Here is a 19,548-nt window from a genome sequence, read left to right as displayed (position 1 = left end):
TCTACATGCAAATGTAGAAAATTAAAATATGTACATTTTAGATCCATTTATCTTATTTTATGTGAGTGTTCTGCTTACATGTATGCGTGTGCGCCATGTGCAAGCCTGCTGCCCCAGGAAGTCAGAAGAGGGCATTGGATCCCCTGGAAATTAGAGTTACAGATGATGGTGAGCGCCTATGTATGTGGGTGCTGGGAATTGAACCCAGGTCTTCTGCAAGAATAAGTGCTCTTAACTGCTGAGCTATCTCTCCAGTCCCTACGGGAAAAACAAATTAAACAGTTCTTTGAAAGAATGACATCGTGGTCTTTTTACCTTACACGGTCATAGTACCAGGGTCTGAAGAACTTGACATTTCTGTCTCAGCTGTCTGAGGACTTTCTGCACAGACTTAAAGGCTGCTGTGTCTGTGTTAGCAATAAGAGAAAGGCATGTATGGGGTGAGCAGGTCCTGGCCTGGTCCTAGCTGTCTTACCCAGTCACTAAGGGAGCAAAAGATTCTAGGAAACCATGGGAGAGAAGAGTTCAGAAGCTAGATAACTGGATGAAAGGAAAATAAAAAGGATGAGTGTAAACGCAGAAGAGTTAGGAAACCCTGCCTGAAGCACACAATGAGGGATTTATGTGTCTGTGTAAAATTCTATAATAGCAATATATAATATAATATAATATATTATAACTTATAATATAATATAAGTTGGCATATAGCAAGTGATAGCAGTCTAATCCCTGAGTTCAAGGCCAGCGTGGTCTACAAAGCGAGTTCCAGGAAACCCAGGGCTACACAGAGAAACCCTGTTTCAAAAAACAAACAAACAAACAAACCAACCAACCAACCATATATAATAGCTGCAACTTAGCATTTCTTACTTTGGTCCCAGTACTGTATTACTGAAAAACTGCATTACATATGCATGCCTTTGTTTTTATGATATGTTTGTTTTACACAAACAATGCAGGCTCAGTTCCACCTCCGCCCTGATCTTCAACGTACCCCTTCGGAGGTTCAGAATAAAGGTGAAGGTAGCTCCACCTCCTTACTGGAATTTCTTCCGTCCGGCCTCTTCCGGTTAGTTTGGGAAGGATCACTTTTCACAGGACATAGGAGATTTCACTAGTGGTTCAGCTGAGCTGCCCAACTTTTCCAATCCAAAGCTGGTGAACTGGTGCGTTCTCTCTGGAGGATGACACCTCTGGGTGCCAAAGGTTTGAGGTTGTAGTCGGAACGCTCCCTCAAGTTTCTCAGCGCAGAGGCCAGGACTACAACTCCCAGAGTTCCGCGCTTCAGGGCGCGCGAGTGCACCGTAGTGGCTGAGGCGGAGGTGTCCACCTCTGTGCGTTCTCAGAGTAGGGCTCTGTTGGCGGCGCGCTTGCGGCTCAGGGAGCTCTGGTCCTTCCAACACTTGTCGAGGGGAGGCAGGAGCAAGTGTTTGACGTTCGGCAGCACGTCGACTTCTGTGCAGGCCTCTCCTCCAAGAGTTAGGCTGTCGGCGAGCGCAGGCTGTGCCTTGGGTCCCCGTCTTCACGGTCCTTTCCTAGGAACTGACCTGGAGAGGTGTGGAGGAGGATAGCACAAGGCCTGCCGGTCATCTACCGGGCCCGCTCTGGATTTCCAGGAGGCTCCGGAGAAGCTATCCTCCTGACGGGTGACGAGCCCAAGGCTGGCTATGAAGAACGACTCCTCGACTTCTGCAGCCCCCTTGAAAGGGCTTGGGGGCCCTTTGCGGAGCAGCGAGCCTGCGCGTGCCCTTCCGGCTGTATCACCCGCGGTGCACCTGCTGGAGGAGGCGTCCGACCTGCTGGTGGTGCATCTGGACTTCCATGCCGCACTAGAGACTTGCGAACGGGCTTGGGAGAGCCTGGCCGAGGAGCCCGCAAATGGCACGTACGTTCTGGGCTGCGTTCCTTTCTGATCCTTGTGGGGAGGAACTCGGTCTGCTTTTCTGGCATGGCCAGATTGTACCAGCCTTACACCTTGCTTTCACTAGGAGGTCCTCTCTGAGAGAGGCTGGTTGCTTATTCTGCACCCGTGCTACTGAGGAAGAAAGGGTCACTGTACGATGAAGAAGTCAAATCATGCAACAGTTTGGGGAAAACCACAGCCAGTTCGTTGCTCACTCTTTCAGTGCAGGAGGACAGCGTGACTGTCTATTAAGTGTTCTAAGGGGATCAGTAAGCAGGTAGCAGGAGGTCTCCTTTGGGAACCCGTCCCCCATTCACTCCTGGCCTTGCCGGATCGTGGAAAATGGGGGTCAAGGCAGAAGTGCGGTCTGGTCCTGTTGAAGGATTGGATGAATTACTTTTAGGAAACCCTTGCCCCGGATTGCTCTTTCTGATGCATAGGCCTCCTCTAGCAGCTGGGGGCACCATTTCTCTGTGGAGTGCAAACCTTCCTCAGAGCTAGCAGTGTGAGCATACCAGGGAGTGAGTAGGCAGAATGAATAGCCAAAGTTGATGTCAGAGAAGCAAAAACTGGGGAGATGGACTGTGGTTTTTAGGGGGTGGATGATGCACAGCCAATGCTGGCCACCTGGACACAGATGATTCTAATGGCCAGTTGATTTCCTATATGAACACCCAGCCAGACCCCTCCCTCCAAGCCCACTTGGCACTAAGCAAACTGTTGATGCCCTCTCCCCTTCAAGGCACACCTCTTGGCCTATGCTTGCCATGTGCCGTTCCCAGAGGATTGATTACCTGGCTCATTCAGTTCTGATTCCACCCGAGTGCCAAGATGTATGTTGGGCAATAGCTTAACTCGGAGAAGTTTCCAGAACCTAACTCCAGGGGGATGGGCAGCCCAAGAGACCATAGTGAGGCCTGGTCCAGTCAATAACAGAAGAGGCAAGGGTGGTAACCTCCGAGTTGGAAGCCAGAGAGCAGTCCAGTCAGAGTGGAAGAGGGAATGGAGAGAGGGGGTGCCATGCTCAGCCTGACTCTTGACTTTCTGTTGACAGTGTTCTGGAGGTGAAATGCTCCCTGTGTGTTGTGGGGATCCAGGCTCTGGCAGAAATGGATCGGTGGAGAGAAGTCCTGTCCTGGGTCCTCCAGTATTACCAGGATCCTGAAAAGCTTCCTCCCAAAGTCCTGGAGCTGTGGTAGGTTCTGGTTGCTGACACCGGGTCAGTTTAGGAACCCAAGTCCTGTCTTGAGCTAGGGTCTCATGGCTCGTTTGTCCTCCTTCTGTATTAGTTCCCTTCAAATTCAGGTCTCCCCACTTTGTTCAGACCTCAGACCACAGCAGCTAAAGATGGGGAAGGCGGCATTTGGGAGTAGAGAGAAGAAAAGAGAGCTTACACAGGACAGTAGTGAACCAGGCTAATGAGTGGACAGGGCCAGTCAAGCTTCCTGCTCCCTCCTGGGGATTTCTAATTCTTAACAAAAGTTTTTGGCATGTGTTTTCTGTGTGTAGGTATGTGTATAAGTGATGTGCGTGTGGTGTATGTGCATGTGTGTGTGTGGGTGCACATGCATGTGCTCATGGAGATGAGAGAAGGGAGGGGCTGGAGAGATGGCTCAGTGGTTAAGAGCACTGACTGCTCTTCCAGAGGACCTGGGTTCAATTCCCAGCATCCACATGGCAGCTCACAACTGTCTGAAAATGTAGTTCCAGGAGATCTGACACCTTCACACCAATGTACATAAAATAAAGTTAAATAAATCATTAAATATATATATATATATAAAGAAAACCCAAAATAAATAAATAAATGAGTATGCAAATAAATAAATAAGCACAATCAAGTGCCACCACTGAGATGAGAGAAGGATACTTGTAGTCATCTACCATTTGGTGATGGATGCTTAAAAGAAATCCCATATTAGCTGAGAATTGAATATAATAAAGGGTTATTTATTTAGTGGTAGACATATAGATTACAGTCCTCTACACAAATGGGGAACAGGAACCAAATTACACGGCCGGAAGAGAGAGCGAATGCACGCTTCACATTGGCATATATAGTCTAAGAGGCCATGCCCAAGTGGGTGGGTAATGTCAAGGCCACTGCTGTAGGAATTCCTACAACAGTCATTCTCTGCTGGATTCCTCTGAGGCAGGGTCTCTCCCCGAACCTGAAGCTCACATTCTTTCTTGGCTAGGCTCTTAGCCAGCAAGCCCCAGTAGGTCCTCTTGTCTCTTCCCTCTCCATGCTAGGATTATAGATGTGGGTGGAGCCACATCCTGCTTATTATGTGTGTGCTAGGCCCCCAACTCTGATCCTCAGTATGGCACAGCTAATACTCTTTTTAAAAAACATTTTACAGCTGGGTGGTGGTGGCGCACACCTTTAATCCCAGCACTCGGGAGGCAGAGGCAGGCGGATCTCTGTGAGTTCGAGGCCAGTCTGGTCTACAAGAGCTAGTTCCAGGACAGGCTTGATAGCTACAGCAAAACCCTGTCTTGAAAAACCAAAATAAAATTACTTTTTGTTTTATTTTATTACATGTATGGGTGTTGTGCCTGAATATATTGCATGCATCGCACTGCATGTATTGTACAGCTGCACTACATGAGTGTCCGATGCCCGCAGATGCCAGAAGAGGGTGCTGCATCCCCTGGAACTGCAGTTACAGACAGTTAAGAGCCTCCGTGTAGATCCTGAAACTTGAACCTGGGTCCTCTGGAGGAACAGCCAGTGCTCTTAACTTCTGAGCATCTCTCAAACCCTCAATCTTTCATTTTTTTCCTCAAGACAGAGTTTCTCTGTGTTGATGCGGGTAAAGAAATTCCACACTAGCTCTGAATAGGGTATATTAAAGTTTTCCTTATTAAAAGGGAACTCACAGATCACAGTGAGGAAATTGGAATGGGTCCAACATCCAGGTGTGGCGTGGGGGATAATGGGGTAGAAAGTGGAGTGAGTGGGTGGGAACGCGGCTTTTTGGTACCCCAAAGCCATGCCTCAACTTGGTCCAGCCTCTCAAAAGCCATTGGCTGAAGGAGGTTCCCCAGCACTGTGTAATAAATAGCCTATGCTGTCCTAGAACTCACTTGTGGGCCAGGATGACCTTGAACTCACAGAGATCTGCTGGCCTCTGCCCCACAAATGCTGGGATTAAAGGCACAAGCCACTGTATTTTTTTTTTTTTTTGAGACAGGGTTTCTCTGTAGCTTTGGAGCCTGTCCTGGAACTAGCTCTGTAGACCAGGATGGTCTTGAACTCACAGAGATCTATCCACCTGCCTCTGCCTCCTGAGTGCTGGGATTAAAGGTGTGCGCCACCACCGCCTGGCTGCAATCTCTAATTCTTAAAAATTTATTATTATTTTTAAAAAATTGTGTGTGTGTGTGTGTGTGTGTGTGTGTGTGTGTGTGTGTGCATGCATGTGAGTGCCAGTACTCTTGGAGGCCAGGAGATGGTATCAGATATTCCAGAACTAGAGTTAGAGGTGGTTGTGAGCTCTCCAGTATGGGCACCATGAATCAAACTCCAGTCCTCTGCAAGAGCGGTGCATACTTAATCACTATCCCTCCTGTCTTCCAATTTTTAATTCTTAACAGTGTTCTTGTCCCAAAGGGAAGGGCTGGAGGACCTGGGTGGGTAGGGTTGCAGAAGTATGTGGTTCTGGGTGAGTCTCCTGTAGAACACTGATTCTTCTCCTCTGGGGATGCAGCATCCTTCTGTACAGCAAAATGCAAGAGCCTGGAGCTGTGTTGGCTGCGGTTGATGCCTGGCTCCAAGACCCAGACAACCAGGGCCTTCCTGAGTACGGATCCCTGGCAGAACTCCACGTACTCCGGGTGCTTCTACCCTTGGGTCGTTTGTCAGAGGCCGAGGGACTGGCACTGGGCTCTGCAGGTTTCGGCGAGGAGCAGCGGGAAGAAGTGCTCCAGGCCATTCGCACAGCCAGGCTACAGTCCACACAGGAGCCCTTGAGTTCTCAGGAGCAACCGAAGCCGAGCCAGGAAGGTAGGACATCAGGGCTCCCTGGCCCCTGCAGAGGGGTTCCGTGGCACCCCTAAGCTTAGGAACTTAAGAGTTTAAGTCACAGGACGGAAATCCGCTGCATTGCATTACAAACCAGGCTACAGTCTCTGCATCTGGGGACGTCGTGCTGGGTCCCCTGACCCTGATTTGTCTCCCAAGTACAGGACTAAAGACTGGTTGTGGTAGTGTTCACCTTTAATCCCAGCACATGGGAGGTAGAGACAGGCAGATCTCTGTGAGTTCAAGGCCAGCCTGGTCTATGGAGTGAGTTCTAGGACAGCCAGGGCTATACAGAAAAACCCTGTCTTGGAAAAACAAAACAAATCAAAAACAGAAAAGAAAGAAAGAAAAGTCGCTTTCCTTTGGTGTCTGATTAGTCATTTCCTTGGCAACCTCTCACTAGGTTTTATTCCTTCCGTCGTGCTGGCCTGGGAGCTGTTACTCCTTCAGATGCTAGCATGAATACACACAGCTTAACTTGGTAACTTATGACTTAAAAATGACCTCCTTCAGCTTCGGGTCTTTGTGCGCAGCCTCCTGTCTGCCATCACTTAACTAGAGCTTTCGGGTGTTTTGTTTTTTCAGCTAAGGTATGCCTTGTTCATTAGCATGTGGTTGTGCTACCTGGTGGCTTCTGGTAGCATCCTTCCAAGGCAGTGGAGAGGAGCCGGGAGTCAGGTTGTTCTGTTACAGGAACTTAGAGGCACTTGGCCCCAAACCATCTTTGCTCCTTAGTCTTTCCAGTTGCCTTTCCTTCCTTCTGTGTGTGAACACGTCCAAGGTTAGAACATTGCCTGTCTCCTGGACCAGTGCCTTCTGTCTTTAATTTTTAAAGACTTATTTTTATTATTTTTTCAAATAATAATTTATTATGTTCATGTGAGCGTCTGTGTGTGGATATGTGAATGTGAATGCAGTTGCCCATGGAGGCTGGAGACATCAGAGCCCCCTAGAGCTGGAGTTACAGGCAGTTGTGAGCTCCACAGTGTGGGTGCCAGGAACTGAGCATACAATATGTGTGTGTGTGAACTTTATTATAGGAAAGGTTTATCCCTTTTATTTGGTATGATATCACTTTATTGTGCGGTGGAATAAATAAACTAAATATTTTAGATGTGACAAAGAATGATTGTAAATTAAACAAAACAAAACAAAAACCAAAACACCGAAATTAACCAAACAAAAAAACTATATATATATATATATATACACAGTTCAGTGAACTTGTATACAATTTGAATAGCCATTCAGAACAGAAGCTGTGGAGTTTCATATTCAATCTTATACTTCCACATTGAATATATTTTTATGTACTTTGCCACCATCAGAAACAAAATATCCATTTCAGAGTAGAACTAGAAAAACAGTTAGCTTTATATCTTCTTTCAACATCTTCTGTTTTTTACAGCTTAGAGATTGTTAAAATTTCTCCTTTTTAATGAAAGCCTGTCATTTAATCAGGAAATTATAATCCTTTCTCCAAAGTACTTTTCCCCGTGGACCTGCTGGGATCGTAGCCCTTTTCTGATAGCAGATTGCTGGCTTCAGGAGTGGCCTGTGGCTGCCAGGCCTCCCACCTTTGCCCTAGGTAGGTTTCTGTTGCTGTGGTCCAACACTATGGACTGAGCAGTCTGAGGAGGAAAGGGTTCATTTCATCTCGCCCTTCCCTGCCTGTCTTCACAGTCTGTCATTAAAGGAAGCCAGGGCAGGAGCTGAGGACAGGAACCTGGAGGCAGGAGCTGACATGGAAGTCATAGAGGGACCGCTGCTTACTGGCTGGCTCCTCATGACGTCTTCAGCCTTCTTATAGGACCCAAGACCGCTAGCCCAGGGACGGACCTCTGTGGCTCTGTGGCTCTGTGGCTCTGTGGCTCTGTGGCTCTGTGGCTCTGTGGCTCTGTGGAAGAGGCTCAGCCACACCAAGGCCAGTCTGGTGGGGGCATTGTCTCAGTAGAGGTTCTCTCTTCCCGAGTGAGTCCTTGTCTGTGTCAAGGTGACATGAAAATTGACAGCACAGCCGCCACCCCCGTGGCCAGTCCGGGGCCCTCTGTGGAACTGCACCACTTGTCTCTGGCTACCAGTAGTCATGATTTTATCCACAATCCCCATCTGGATTCTCTACTGCGTATGTTCGAGCCTTCTCTTCTCTGTGTTGACATGTCACTGGTACGGCTCTGAGTTATTATTTATGTGTCAATTCGTAACACGAAGAATGCTGTGAAATAGGGGGGCCCGGTGTCTTCAGACACACCTAGACAGCTGAGTAGGTTGGTCCTGTGTGCATGGATTGTGTCTTCAGACAGCCTGTCCTGAAACCATCTCTGCACAGCTGAGGGTGTAGCTCAGCGGTAGAATACTTGCCAAGCACCCGCAAGGTCATGGATCCGTCCCCAGCACTGCAAAACCGAAACGGAACCTCTAAACAAACAATGCCATTTTTAGAGCTCTCAGCGTTTTCTTTTGAACTGTTTCTTGAGCTGTGCAAGGAAATCATTCTCGTTCTGTTCTGATTGACTCTTCAGATCTAGCTCAAGGCTCAGCCGGGGAAGCTGATTCGCCCGGCTTACCCTGCAATGCTCTGTCTCCTGCTCAGGTTCCTTCTCCCGTAAGCTGATGTCACTGCTGAGGTTGCTTCACCGGCTCTGGGGCTCTGTGGCGAGCCACCTCCTCTCTCAACCCTTCAAAAAGAGCCTCCTGGCCGCCTTGATCCTCTGTCTCTTGGTTCTGCGGTTTGACCCAGGTGAGTCAAGGGCGCCTACAGCAGGGCCTGTGAGAGCAGGAGCTGCTGGGAGGGAGCCACCCCCTGTGACGTTGTTCTCTGAGCCTCTTCTGTAATAAATGAGAGTCAACCTCACCTGAAGGAGAGACCAGGCCTAGAACCGAGGAGAACAGCTGGAGAACATTTTCCACCCTGCTGATGCAGTTACCTAGGCCTCTACTCCATCCGGGGACAACCGCTAGTCAGAACGCAAGCTAAGGGAGCCCTCTTCATTGTAGCACCTGAAAGAGTCTGCTGATCCAAGTGTCTCCTGGCTAGTGTGACCTTGAAATTGTAGATGAAATTCTGATGCACTCTAGACGAGGTGGGAAAATAGCTGGAAACAGCTTCTTCTGGTTACAGAACGTTCCCTGCTGATGTGTGCAGTGCCTCAGGTGGTTCGTCTCTTCGGCTTTACTGTGACATAGATGTGAGCTTTCCAAGTGAGATTTGGGAACACACCTGGGGGTTTCCTGAGGAGTACTCACCCAGTGTGCAGACACTGGGCCACAGTTAGGGGACCACTTTTCGAGAAACACCCTCCTCCACCTTTAAAAGACAAACAACAAAAAAGACAAGGTCTTGCTGCCTAGTACAAAATGTCCTCAACTTCTTTGTTTCAGCCTCCCAAGCCCTGGGACTGTGGGTGTGCATCCCAAGCTGGGTTTTCTGCCTTCTCCTTGCTCTCCTTGATTACAACCTAATCTTTGCTTTTCTCAAGAATTTAGATGTAGGGTAGGATTATATAGCTTTCAGAATCAAGGGGAAATGAAAATCCTCTGTTTTGATCCATTCATTTTCTTTTTTAAAAGATTTATTTATTTATTTATTATGTATACAGTATTCTGCCTCCATGTATGCCCACATGCCCAGAAAAGGGTGCCATATCTCATTACAGATGGTTGTGAGCCACCATGTGGTTGCTGGAAATTGAACTCAGGACCTCTGGAAGAGCAGCCAGTACTCTTAACCACTGAGCCATCTCTCCAGCCTGATCCGTTCATTTTCTTTCATTTTTGGTTGAGAAATCTAATAACCAGAGAGGCACAGTTACTAGTCTAGAGTCACACTGTCTGCCTGTTTTTAAAGCTGCCGTCTTTTGACTTTAGGTCCCTGTCTTCATTACTTCCCCCTTTACCTTAGTCAGTTAGAGTTTGTTTGACCCCTTTGCTGGACTCTGAGCAGGAATGTCCCCTCTGGACAGTTATACATGAAACTCACCTGCAGCTATGAAAAAGATGGGCGAGCAGCCACACCTGACGTGGGAAGCACATTCTCATGCTGGAAAAATACGTGTAAAACGGACAAGTATAGTCTGTGATTTCCATCTGTCCCTGACTGCCTACTTTGTAGATGTGATAAGAATTTAGAAATGCCTTAAGACTTCCCTAAACTCTTCTTTGTCATAAACGCTGATCTTCTAAATGGTGGTGCAGAAGCCATTTGAACTTGGGTGTGTCCCAAGCTGCTCAGCTTCCTCAGATTGTCCTGGCCCTCAGGAGAGGAGGACCTGGGTGTAGGATACAAATAGAATTGGGAAGAAATAGGTCAGTTGCTTTAAAGAAAAAAAGCATGTATGGAGGGTTACAGGTAGTTCTTCCCCCTTTTGGTTTTTCGAGACAGGGTTTCTCTGTGTAGCTTTGGAACCTGTCCTGGAACTCGCTCTGTAGACGAGGCTGGCCTCGAACTCACAGAGATCCACTTGCCTCTACCTCCCAAGTGCTGGGATTAAAGGCATATGCTACCGCTGCCTGGTTTAGGGGTAGTTTTTGGTGGTAGATGGCAGATATAGCACTGGGCTTCATCCCCAGCCTTAGAGGAGTAAATACTCCCCTCCTCGCCCATCATGTGTGCATTTGTGTATGCATATGTGCACACAAGCATGGACATTCGAGGTTGACATTGGTGCTTTCTTCTCTTACACTCCACATTATTATTATTGCTATGATGATGATGATGACGGCTTGGGTTAAGTCTAGGGCCTCATACTATCATACTATCACTGAGCTACAGCCCTAGCCCTTCTGCTTTAGGTTTTGAGAGTGTGTCTTCGCTGAACCTGGAGCCTGCTTTGGGATTACAGGCTTGTGCTGCCACCGTGCCTGACTTTCACATGGGTGTTCAGGATTCAAACCCAGGTCTTCATAATTGTTCTACAAGTGCTTTACCCACCGAGCCCTCTCCTTAGCCCTAAACACTGCTGTTCCCCATTTTGAGGGGCAGGTCTGTGTGTTCTCATTGTGTTGCCCAGCCTGGTCTCAACCTCTAGTCCCAGCTGAGGCTCCTGCCTCAGCCATCTAAGGACCTGGGGTGGTTTTTTCTGTTTAAGAAAGAAGTATGTATTCCTTATTTGGAGGTCAGTGATGGGCTGAGATACCATGCTTGCCTGGTATGTCCTGAGGCCTGGTCTCTGTCCCCAGCACCAGTGAGACCTGGTGTGGTGGCATTTAGGAGACAAAGGAAGAAAGATCAGAGGGCCAGTTATCCTTGCCTGTACAAGTCCCAGGCCATCTTGGGCTGCATAAGACCTGTCTCAAATAAAACAACCTTCCCAAATCAAACCAAAACAAAGGTAGAAATAGTTATTGTTTGCTTTTTAAATCTGTGATCCAAACAAGGAAAATAAACAAGTGGTGGATTGTAGTGATGAGACGAGCAGGCCTGCTTTTCATCCCGCCCGGCTCCCGCACGGCTAGCTTCACACCCGAAATAATTACGCACAAATTGTATTCATTTAAACACTGCCTGGCCCATTAGTTTCAGCCTCCTATTAGCTAATTCTCTCACATCTTGATTAACCCATATTTAGTAATCTGTGTAGCACCATGAGGGGTGGCTTACGGGGAAGATTCTAGCCTGCATCCATCTCAGAGAGGAGAGTCATGGCGACTGCTTGAGGCATCTGCCTCACTCCCAGCATCCTGTTCTGTTTACTCCACCTACCTAATTTTCTGCCTATCAAAGGGCCAAGGCAGTTTCTTTATTAACCAATGAAAGTAACACATAGACACTCCTCCATCAGTGGATTTTTAAAATTTATTTTCAGTGTGGTCAGTTTGTGGTGTAATAGGCAATACTGTCATAAGGCTCCAAACTGAAAAGGCATATAAAGGTACAAAATGCAGTGAAAGTCTCCCCAAATGATCCTCCCCAGTGGCAGCCATTGCTATCAGGGTGTTTATTTTTTCATGAAGTAGGGTTGGGACTTAATAAGCATTTTTTAACACTTTAAAAAATATGTATGAGTCTGCATGTATGTATGTGCTCTTAGAGGCAAAGGAAGTGCTGGGTCCCCGGACCTGTGTTACAGATGGTTGGGAGCCTCCAGGTGGGTGCTGGGAATGGAGCCCAGGCCTTCGTGAGAACAGCAAGTGCTCTTAACCATTGAGCTATCTCTCCAACCCCAATAAAAATATTTTAATATAGGCTTAAGCATGGGAGTGAAGAGAGGCACTCAGAAGGAAGTGAGACACACTTGGAAGCACGGGTGGGAGCTTCTCTGAGAGCCACCAGCATCTGTGCATATATCAGAAAGACGCAATAAATCTGTATTATTTTCTTAGAATATTCAAGCTTATTGTAATTCTAGTGGAGAAAACCTATCTCAGAGAAAGAGAAAGTCCTTGTTGGGGAGGCTTCGAATAGCAGGAAGCCCAGGTGTGTCTCTTAGCCACCATGGAGGGCTGAGGGTTGAGCACTCACGACAGCCTTTCCCTTCCCCACAGCAAGTCCTTCTTCACTGCCCTTCATCTACCAGCTGGCCCAGCTCTTCCGCCGGATCCAGAAGGCCACACTCTCTCGGCTCTACCCACTTGCCCTCCGTGACTGAGTGGTCCTACCTGGCTGCCTTGTCTCTTACTGTCCACATCTACAGAAGCAGAAGAGTCAAGTCCAGTGACCGAGCCCCACTGTGGGCACTGTGGGAGTGGGCCCACCTCTTTCTAGAAAGAGTGAGGAGGCAGGTGAGCTGTGACTTGCTGCCTCTGAGCCCTCCCTTTGGCATCCCACCGTGGCTGGCCTCAAAGGGAGTGTGGAAATAGTGACGCCTGAGGCCCAGCTACAGAGCAGAGGTCTCGCTGCCCAGAACAGTTCTCTTACTTCTTCCTGCAACAGCTCCTCAGAGAGGAGGGGTCCCGGAGCACGGAACATTCTGTCTTATAGACAGAGGCAGAGGACGACTTTCCAGGTTAGGGTGCTAAGGGAGTTCGGAGTTCACAGGCATCTGGTGGAGAAGCCTTCTGCTTCTGAAAAACTTAGTTCTGAGAATTGCTCCCCAGGGCAGTGAAACCAGAGACTATCTTCTCCCATGCTCCTCCCACAGATGCCATCCCCACCTCCCACCCCCGCCTCCCCCACTGGTCCTGCAGTCGGGTGAGAGGCTTCTGCTTGAGGCTTTTTGCCTCTCAGGCAGAATGTGGCTTTTGACCCATCTGCGTGACCGCTGGGAGCAAAGTGAGCCTGCCCGACCTTATCTCCGGGGAATGTGATCTTTCTCGGTGCCTCATCGTCTTAGCTCAGTTTTCCAGTGTGCCAGGGCCCAAGCCTAGCTCTCTCGGACCCACTGTCTTCCCACTGTACCCCATCACCTTCGGCCTGTCCAGCTTACTAGTCTCATCACTGTTTCCCCTTAGGACACACAGCACAGGTCCCCTCTCTGTGCCCTGTTGTCCTAGCTGTGGTCAGTAGTTTGTGTCATGCCCAAGTTTCTTTGCTCGTGTAGCATGAAAAGTAGGCCAGTCTCAGAGCTGAGCGCTGAAAATGGAACTGGGTAATCAGGTGAGCTGGAAGAGCTATGGGGGCCGGGCCAGGGGGGCTGGTGGGGGCCGAAGGGACAAACCTCGGGGAGGAGGCATTTCTTTGATGACCACGGAGGTCTCGTGTGTTTCTGTGTAGGTACATGCAGCCACCCACACCGGATCTCTGTCGAGTGGATGACGAGAATGCAGGGAGGGTTGCTAGCTCATTGCTGGTTGATTTTTTTTTTTTGTAGGAGCATGAGTCAACAGCTTTTCCTTAGAAGAAGAAACTTCACAGTTACTTATAATTCATCTGCATCCTGAAGTCTTGGGAATCATGATAGCCCTTCCCTATCATTTTGTGGATGACTCTTAAGTAGACCCTAGATCGGTAGGGAGAGAAAAGGATTCAGAAGAGTTGACAATGATTCCTCTCTTACTGCTTTTGAGATGTGAATTTCACTATTATTGCCCAACTTGGCCCAGAACCCCAGGGCTTGAGCGGTGGACTCCACCCACCATCTTCTTGAATATCTGTGACTCATGCACCTTATGAGAATGATTTTGAAATGAGAATCTGGACATTCGCTGCCCTAGAAAAACCTCCTTAATGGCTTCCATGGCCCACAGGATACAAATCCACATTCTTCCTAATGGAAACTTAGGCTCCATGTTAGCGGATTTGGCGTCAGCTCCTTTGCTGTGTTACTCTGATTCCCAGGTATGCTGCATCCTAGCTGCCAGGCCCTTCTCAGGCCTCGCCACTGTGGTTTTGCTGGTACTGCTGGAGGGTCTTGTAGCAGCTCTGCCGCAGGAGACCCTTGGCTTTTCAGGCCTCTTCAGTTCCCAGCCCGGCTCATGCCCACCCCCTGCCGTGGTGACTTTGACTGTGGTGGGGCTGTTCACCTCTACCAGTGCTGTGAGCTCTTGGAAGCTGCAGAGCAAGGCTCGCATTCCTGCCCCGCTGCATGGGTGACTGCTAGGCAGAGGTCAGCCGTCTCATCTCACAGGGACTCACACATGACTCAATAGGCATGTCAGAAGCTTTTGGCACTTCTTCTGCCCCGAGGAAGAGTTCTTGTGAGTGGTGGCTGAGCTGAGACCCAGCTGGGCTTGCACAGGTGCTCAGGGGAGTGAATGAGCGGGCATCCGAAGAGGGCATGTGCACATGGCACGTGTGCTGTCCTATGCTATGAAACCCTGAGCACATAGGCTTGATTGTGCCCCGCTTGTCCGTCTGCTCTCTCCTGGTGTTCCTCACTGTTCTGCTGGGGGCCTGTGGGACTCTGGCTGTTGTCCTGATTGCTACAGGGCTGTCTGTATCCAGCCCTAACCAGCTGCCTGTCAGGTGAGGAACTTGCAACCCAAACCACTGCTGTTACTTTGGCCTTTCCAAGGGTGTAGGCTGGTCCTCGGCTCTGGGCTTAACGAGGTCAAAGTGAAGGGCGAGCTTTTTTGGTAGAACAGTACAGTAGCCATCAGCCAAAAGTGGCTTTTGAGCATGAAATGTGGCTCATCTATGTAGACACATCCTGTAATTGTAAAACATACACACTAGATTTCAAAGACCAACTACTAAAACAAAAATAAAAGCTAAAATAAAAAATGGAAATATAAAGATTTTTATATTGACTGAATGTTGAAATAATATTTTGGATATATTGGGTTAAATAAAATCTGTTGAAACTAATTTTGGCTGTTTCTATGTTTTGTAGTAGGGCTTCGAGAATGTTTAAAATTATGCTGCTTGCATTTGAATACTGCCATTCAAGATGCCACACATACTGGCCAGTTTCAGAAGGGGATTGATGTCTGAGAAGAACAGGGCATGCTGGGATTGGGAGATGTGTCTCAATTGCAGATGCTATCTTGCAACCACCTTCTTTTTCAGTTAACGAAACCGAGACGCAGAAAGGTGAAACCGTTTGTCCTAAGTCACAGGCTGAATAAGACCCAGGCCTCCTGAGCCTCCTAGACTTCTTACCCTGCTCCTCCCACCCAGGCTCCTCTGTCACTCCGGCTGGAGTTCATTGTTAATAGGCAGCTGTATCAGAGAGGGAAGACTAGGTAGACTCAGTCAGCTCCCAGGTGTGCAAAGTGTGATGTAGAACAGACATTGTGACCGAAGGAGTGCTTGGGACAGCCGGAACAGGCGTCCTGAGCTTAGACAGGAGGCTGGGCTGGCACAGGTGGCTGGGATCAGGCGGAGGTAGGCAGGAGAGCTAACCCCCGCAGGGGGGTATGATGCTCTGAGAATACAAGATGCCTGTAATGTCGCCTGCTCTTTGCATGTATATGTACTTACATGTACATTTTCATGTGCATATGCACATATGTATATGAAGACATAAATATATTAGAGTTTGCATATACAAAGCAATGCATAAGATATAAAGGGTCATTATGGGAAAGAAAGCCTGTCCCTTCAACGCATCCATTTCTGTGCCTCGTTTTCTGCCCCAGGGCAACTGCTGTTGGTATCATCAGGTATGTTCACCCACCCTTCAAGTTTTCCTTCCTCTTACACAATAACTGCACACTACTGCCTTTACACACCCTTACCACTTAAAAAAAACACTAACAACTTCATTAATCAAGGGAACTTTGCTCCCTGTGAGCACAGGGAGATCTGTCTCATTTTCCATAGTTGTATATAACAAGACCACTTTTTCATTTAAAAACAAAAACGGGCTGGGAAGACGGCTTAGTGCTTAAGATCGCTCAGTATTGCAGAGGGCCTTGGTTTACTTCCCGGCATCCACATGGTGGCTCAGCCATCAGCAACTTCAGTAACGGGGATCTGACATCCTCCTGTGACCTCCTCGGGTACCAGGCATGGAAGGGTACATATACATACTTACATCTAAGAGTTAAAAACAAAGCAAGTGGCTGGAGAGATGGCTCAACCGTTAAGAGCGCTGACTGCTCTTCTAGAGGACCTGGGTTCAATTCCCAGCACCCGCATGGCGGCTCACACCTGTTTGTAACTCCAGTTCCAGGGATTCTGACACCCTCACACAGACATACATGCAAGCAAAACATCAATACATGTGAGATAAAATAAATAATTATTAAAAAAAACAAAAAAAAAACAGAACAACCAACTTTTGAGATAGCCATTTCTGGATTGTCCTTGAACTGCCGGCTCAAGTGACAGTCCTGCTTCAGCCCTTCCTGAGTGCTGGCACCCGGCCCCCTTTTCTTATCACGTGGCTGGGATCTGCTTCCCTCTGCTTGGTTTAAGATCCGCAGAAGATGGCCAGAGCTCTTCACTGTCGCTTCCCACAGAGCGGCCACCAGAGTAGCCCCCGTGGTCACGGCCCCAGCAGCAGCGTCTGTGTCGGGGTGACTTCCGGGTTTTCCCTAAGCTTGTAGTCTGCCTCCAAAGCTGTCAGAAGAAATGTCTGAAAGAGAAGGTTTGGTGTGAACTGCCTGGGAGGAACTGTCAGGGATTTTGGCCTGACTCTCTCTGCGTGGAAAAGCTACAGGATTAGTGAACTTGGACCTCTGCCCCTGTTTGGGGGTGTGGCGAGTTTCCCTCTGCCTTAGTTGGGCAAGACGCTATGTCCCGGCCCTGGCTGACCTCACTCTCCTAATTGGAAGTTCAGTGAGAAATGCTTAAATGTAGGCCCCCAATGCTCTCCCTCTGCATTTTATTTCCTTCCCTTAGTATGTTGAACTAGAAGTTAGATGCTATGGGCGCGATGCCCTACTCTGGATTAAGTAGATCAGAAGTAGATCCAGCCTTTTGACAAAAACGCATGCTCCTGTCTTTGACAGGGATGGGGATGGATGCCTTTCAGGGTCTCACACATGCTCAGCATCACCTCCGTCACCCAGCTGTGCCCAGCCCTGCTTTCCCTGACTTACAAGCATTGCTTCAACCTGTCCACTTACTTAAGGCCACGATTTTCACATTTTCAGGGTCCCAAACTGATTGGGTACAGTGAGAATGAGAGAGTGAAACGTGCTTATCACTTATTACAGCGTTGCTGTGACCATTCTCATTATTATCAAGTGATTAATTTCATGCTGTGTCCAACTTATAAACTTAAAATTTTCTTTAATCATTGTGTGTGTGTGTATGCACGCATGCCACAGCGCCTGGGTGGAGGTCAGAGGGCAACCCGTGGAGTTGGTTCTTTCCCTTCACTATGTGGGTCCAAGGAATGAAAAGTAGTCAGGCTTGACTGGAATCTTGAGCCGTCTTGCTAGCCCCCTGACTTATTTATTTATTTAAATTTTTCTTTTGAGACAGAGTTTTTCTGTGTTTCAGCCCTGGCTGCCCTGGAACTCACTCTGTAGACCAGGCTGGCCTCAAACTCACAGAGATCCACCTGCCTCTGCTTCCCAAGTGCTGGGATTAAAGGTGTGCGCCACCACTGCTTGGCATAGCCCCTGATTAAATATCTTTAATACCCCAGTTTTTTATCTTTATCATATATATGATATACATATATATATTAGAATTTACTATTATCCCCAGTCTCAGGCATCCACTAGGGGGAGTCCCTCATCTTCTTAGGTAAGGTAGGGGTACTGTGTGTGTGTGTGTGTGTGTGTGCTTGCGTGTGTATAGCATGATGAGCCACCTAACCAAGCTTGCCTCAAACTGAACTCCCTGTGTAACAGAGGATGACTTTGAAGTTCTCAGTTCCTGTCCTGCTCCCAGCTGCTGGGATTACAGGCCTGTGTCTCCACGACTGTCAGCTTTTTAAAGTGGTTTCTTTTGCTTTCAGTATAAACCACCTAACCTTGGCAGCTTTGAGAACCTGTGGAGGAAATAGCAGTTTGCACTTGAGAGAGACTGATCCTCTGCTCCAAGAGAAGGGAAATGAACTTGGGACAGGGCCTTATGGTGGCATGGCCACATGTGCCCACTCTCAGCACCGGGGCTGGATCTGAATACACCGGCTAGGGGTTTTGTGGCCCACTTCTAGTTTGTTTGTTTGGTTTGGTTTTGGGTTTTCGAGACAGGGTTTCCCAGTAGAGTAGCTGCGGAGCCCATCTGAAACTTGCTCTTGTAGACCAGGCTGGCCTCAAACTCACTCACAGAGATCCTCCTGCCTCTGTGTGTGCTGGGACTAAAGTCATGTGCCGTCATGGCCCAGCCCCACTTCTAGTTTTAATGCTTCTGACCCAAGCTTATGTCTTTCTCCTGTTTCCCAATAGTCTCTTCAAACTCTTTGGCACCCCTTGTCCCTTTTGTCCTACCTAAGGGCGTGTTCACTCAGATGGAGACTGACAAGCATAAGATGATATTGGAAGACTTGGTTGGAAACCTAAACAATTTTTCTTAACAAATTTCAGTTTGAAAAAAAAAGCCACTTTACCAATAACACCATTATTTATATGGAGCTGTTTCTTGGGCAGAAACTAGCTTGTATGGCTACGCTATGACCAACAGTTCTCGCCCTCATAGGTGTTAGGTTCTGGAGTAAAGAAGTCATACTCCCCACCCCACCCCCATCCTGGGGATAGGATCCAGGATACGGAGCATGCTCGCAGTGCTCTCTGCCTGAGCCTCTCCTTCAGCTCTCTACGTTTGCATCAAATGCTTTTTCTCCCAGGGTGGCAGTACACCATACCTTGCTCAGCTCCATGCCATCCGCCCCTCCTCTGTGGGCCTGTGGGGTGTGACTTATGTGTAGGGAGGTGGGATGCTACAGGGGTGAGGTGGGGAGTGATACAGGGGTGAGGTGAGCTGAGTACTACAGGGGTGAGTTGAAGTGGGTGCTACAGGGGTGAGTGCTACAGGGGTGAGTTGGGATGGGAGCTACAGGGGTGAGGTGGGGTGGGTGCTACAGGGGTGAGTGCTACAGGGGTGAGGTGGGCTGAGTGCTACAGGGGTGAGGTGGGCTGAGTGCTATAGGGGTGAGTGCTACAGGGGTGAGTTGGGGTGAGAGCTACAGGGGTGAGGTGGGGTGGGTACTACAGGGCTGAGGTGTAGTGGGTGCTACAGGGGTGAGGTGGCCTGAGTGCTATAGGGTTGAGGTGGGGTGGGTGCTACAGGGGTGAGGTGGGGTGGGTGCTACAGGGCTGAGGTGGAGTGGGTGCTACAGGGGTGAGTGCTACAGGGCTGAGGTGGGCTGAGTGCTACAGGGGTGAGGTGGGTCGTTTTTCT

The 19,548-nt window shown here is 48.6% G+C and overlaps 1 protein-coding gene across 2 annotated transcripts; it reads left to right on the top strand.

Annotated features, from left to right (window-relative positions):
* Window positions 1-1,117: 1,117 nt before the first annotated feature.
* On the top strand, window positions 1,118-15,114 carry Pex26 (peroxisomal biogenesis factor 26). 2 transcript variants are annotated; one of them, XR_005284347.1, is made up of 6 exons: window positions 1,118-1,885; window positions 2,958-3,098; window positions 5,617-5,912; window positions 8,524-8,670; window positions 12,414-12,650; window positions 13,679-15,114. XR_005284347.1 is itself a non-coding variant. In XM_038319878.1 (5 exons), the coding sequence occupies exons 1-5, from the start codon at window positions 1,668-1,670 to the stop codon at window positions 12,515-12,517; spliced, it is 906 nt and encodes a 301-aa protein (XP_038175806.1). In that variant the 5' UTR covers window positions 1,118-1,667; the 3' UTR covers window positions 12,518-15,114. The 2 variants fall into 2 exon arrangements, 1 of the variants encoding a protein (XP_038175806.1); XM_038319878.1 differs by having other exon boundaries at window positions 12,414-15,114.
* The last annotated feature ends 4,434 nt before the right edge of the window (window positions 15,115-19,548 follow it).

Source organism: Arvicola amphibius, chromosome 2 (genome assembly GCF_903992535.2).
Source record: "Arvicola amphibius chromosome 2, mArvAmp1.2, whole genome shotgun sequence".
NCBI classification, from domain to species: domain Eukaryota; kingdom Metazoa; phylum Chordata; class Mammalia; order Rodentia; family Cricetidae; genus Arvicola; species Arvicola amphibius.
The sequence above is the reverse complement of the archived record's forward strand: the minus strand, read 5'-3'. Positions and strand labels throughout refer to the sequence as shown.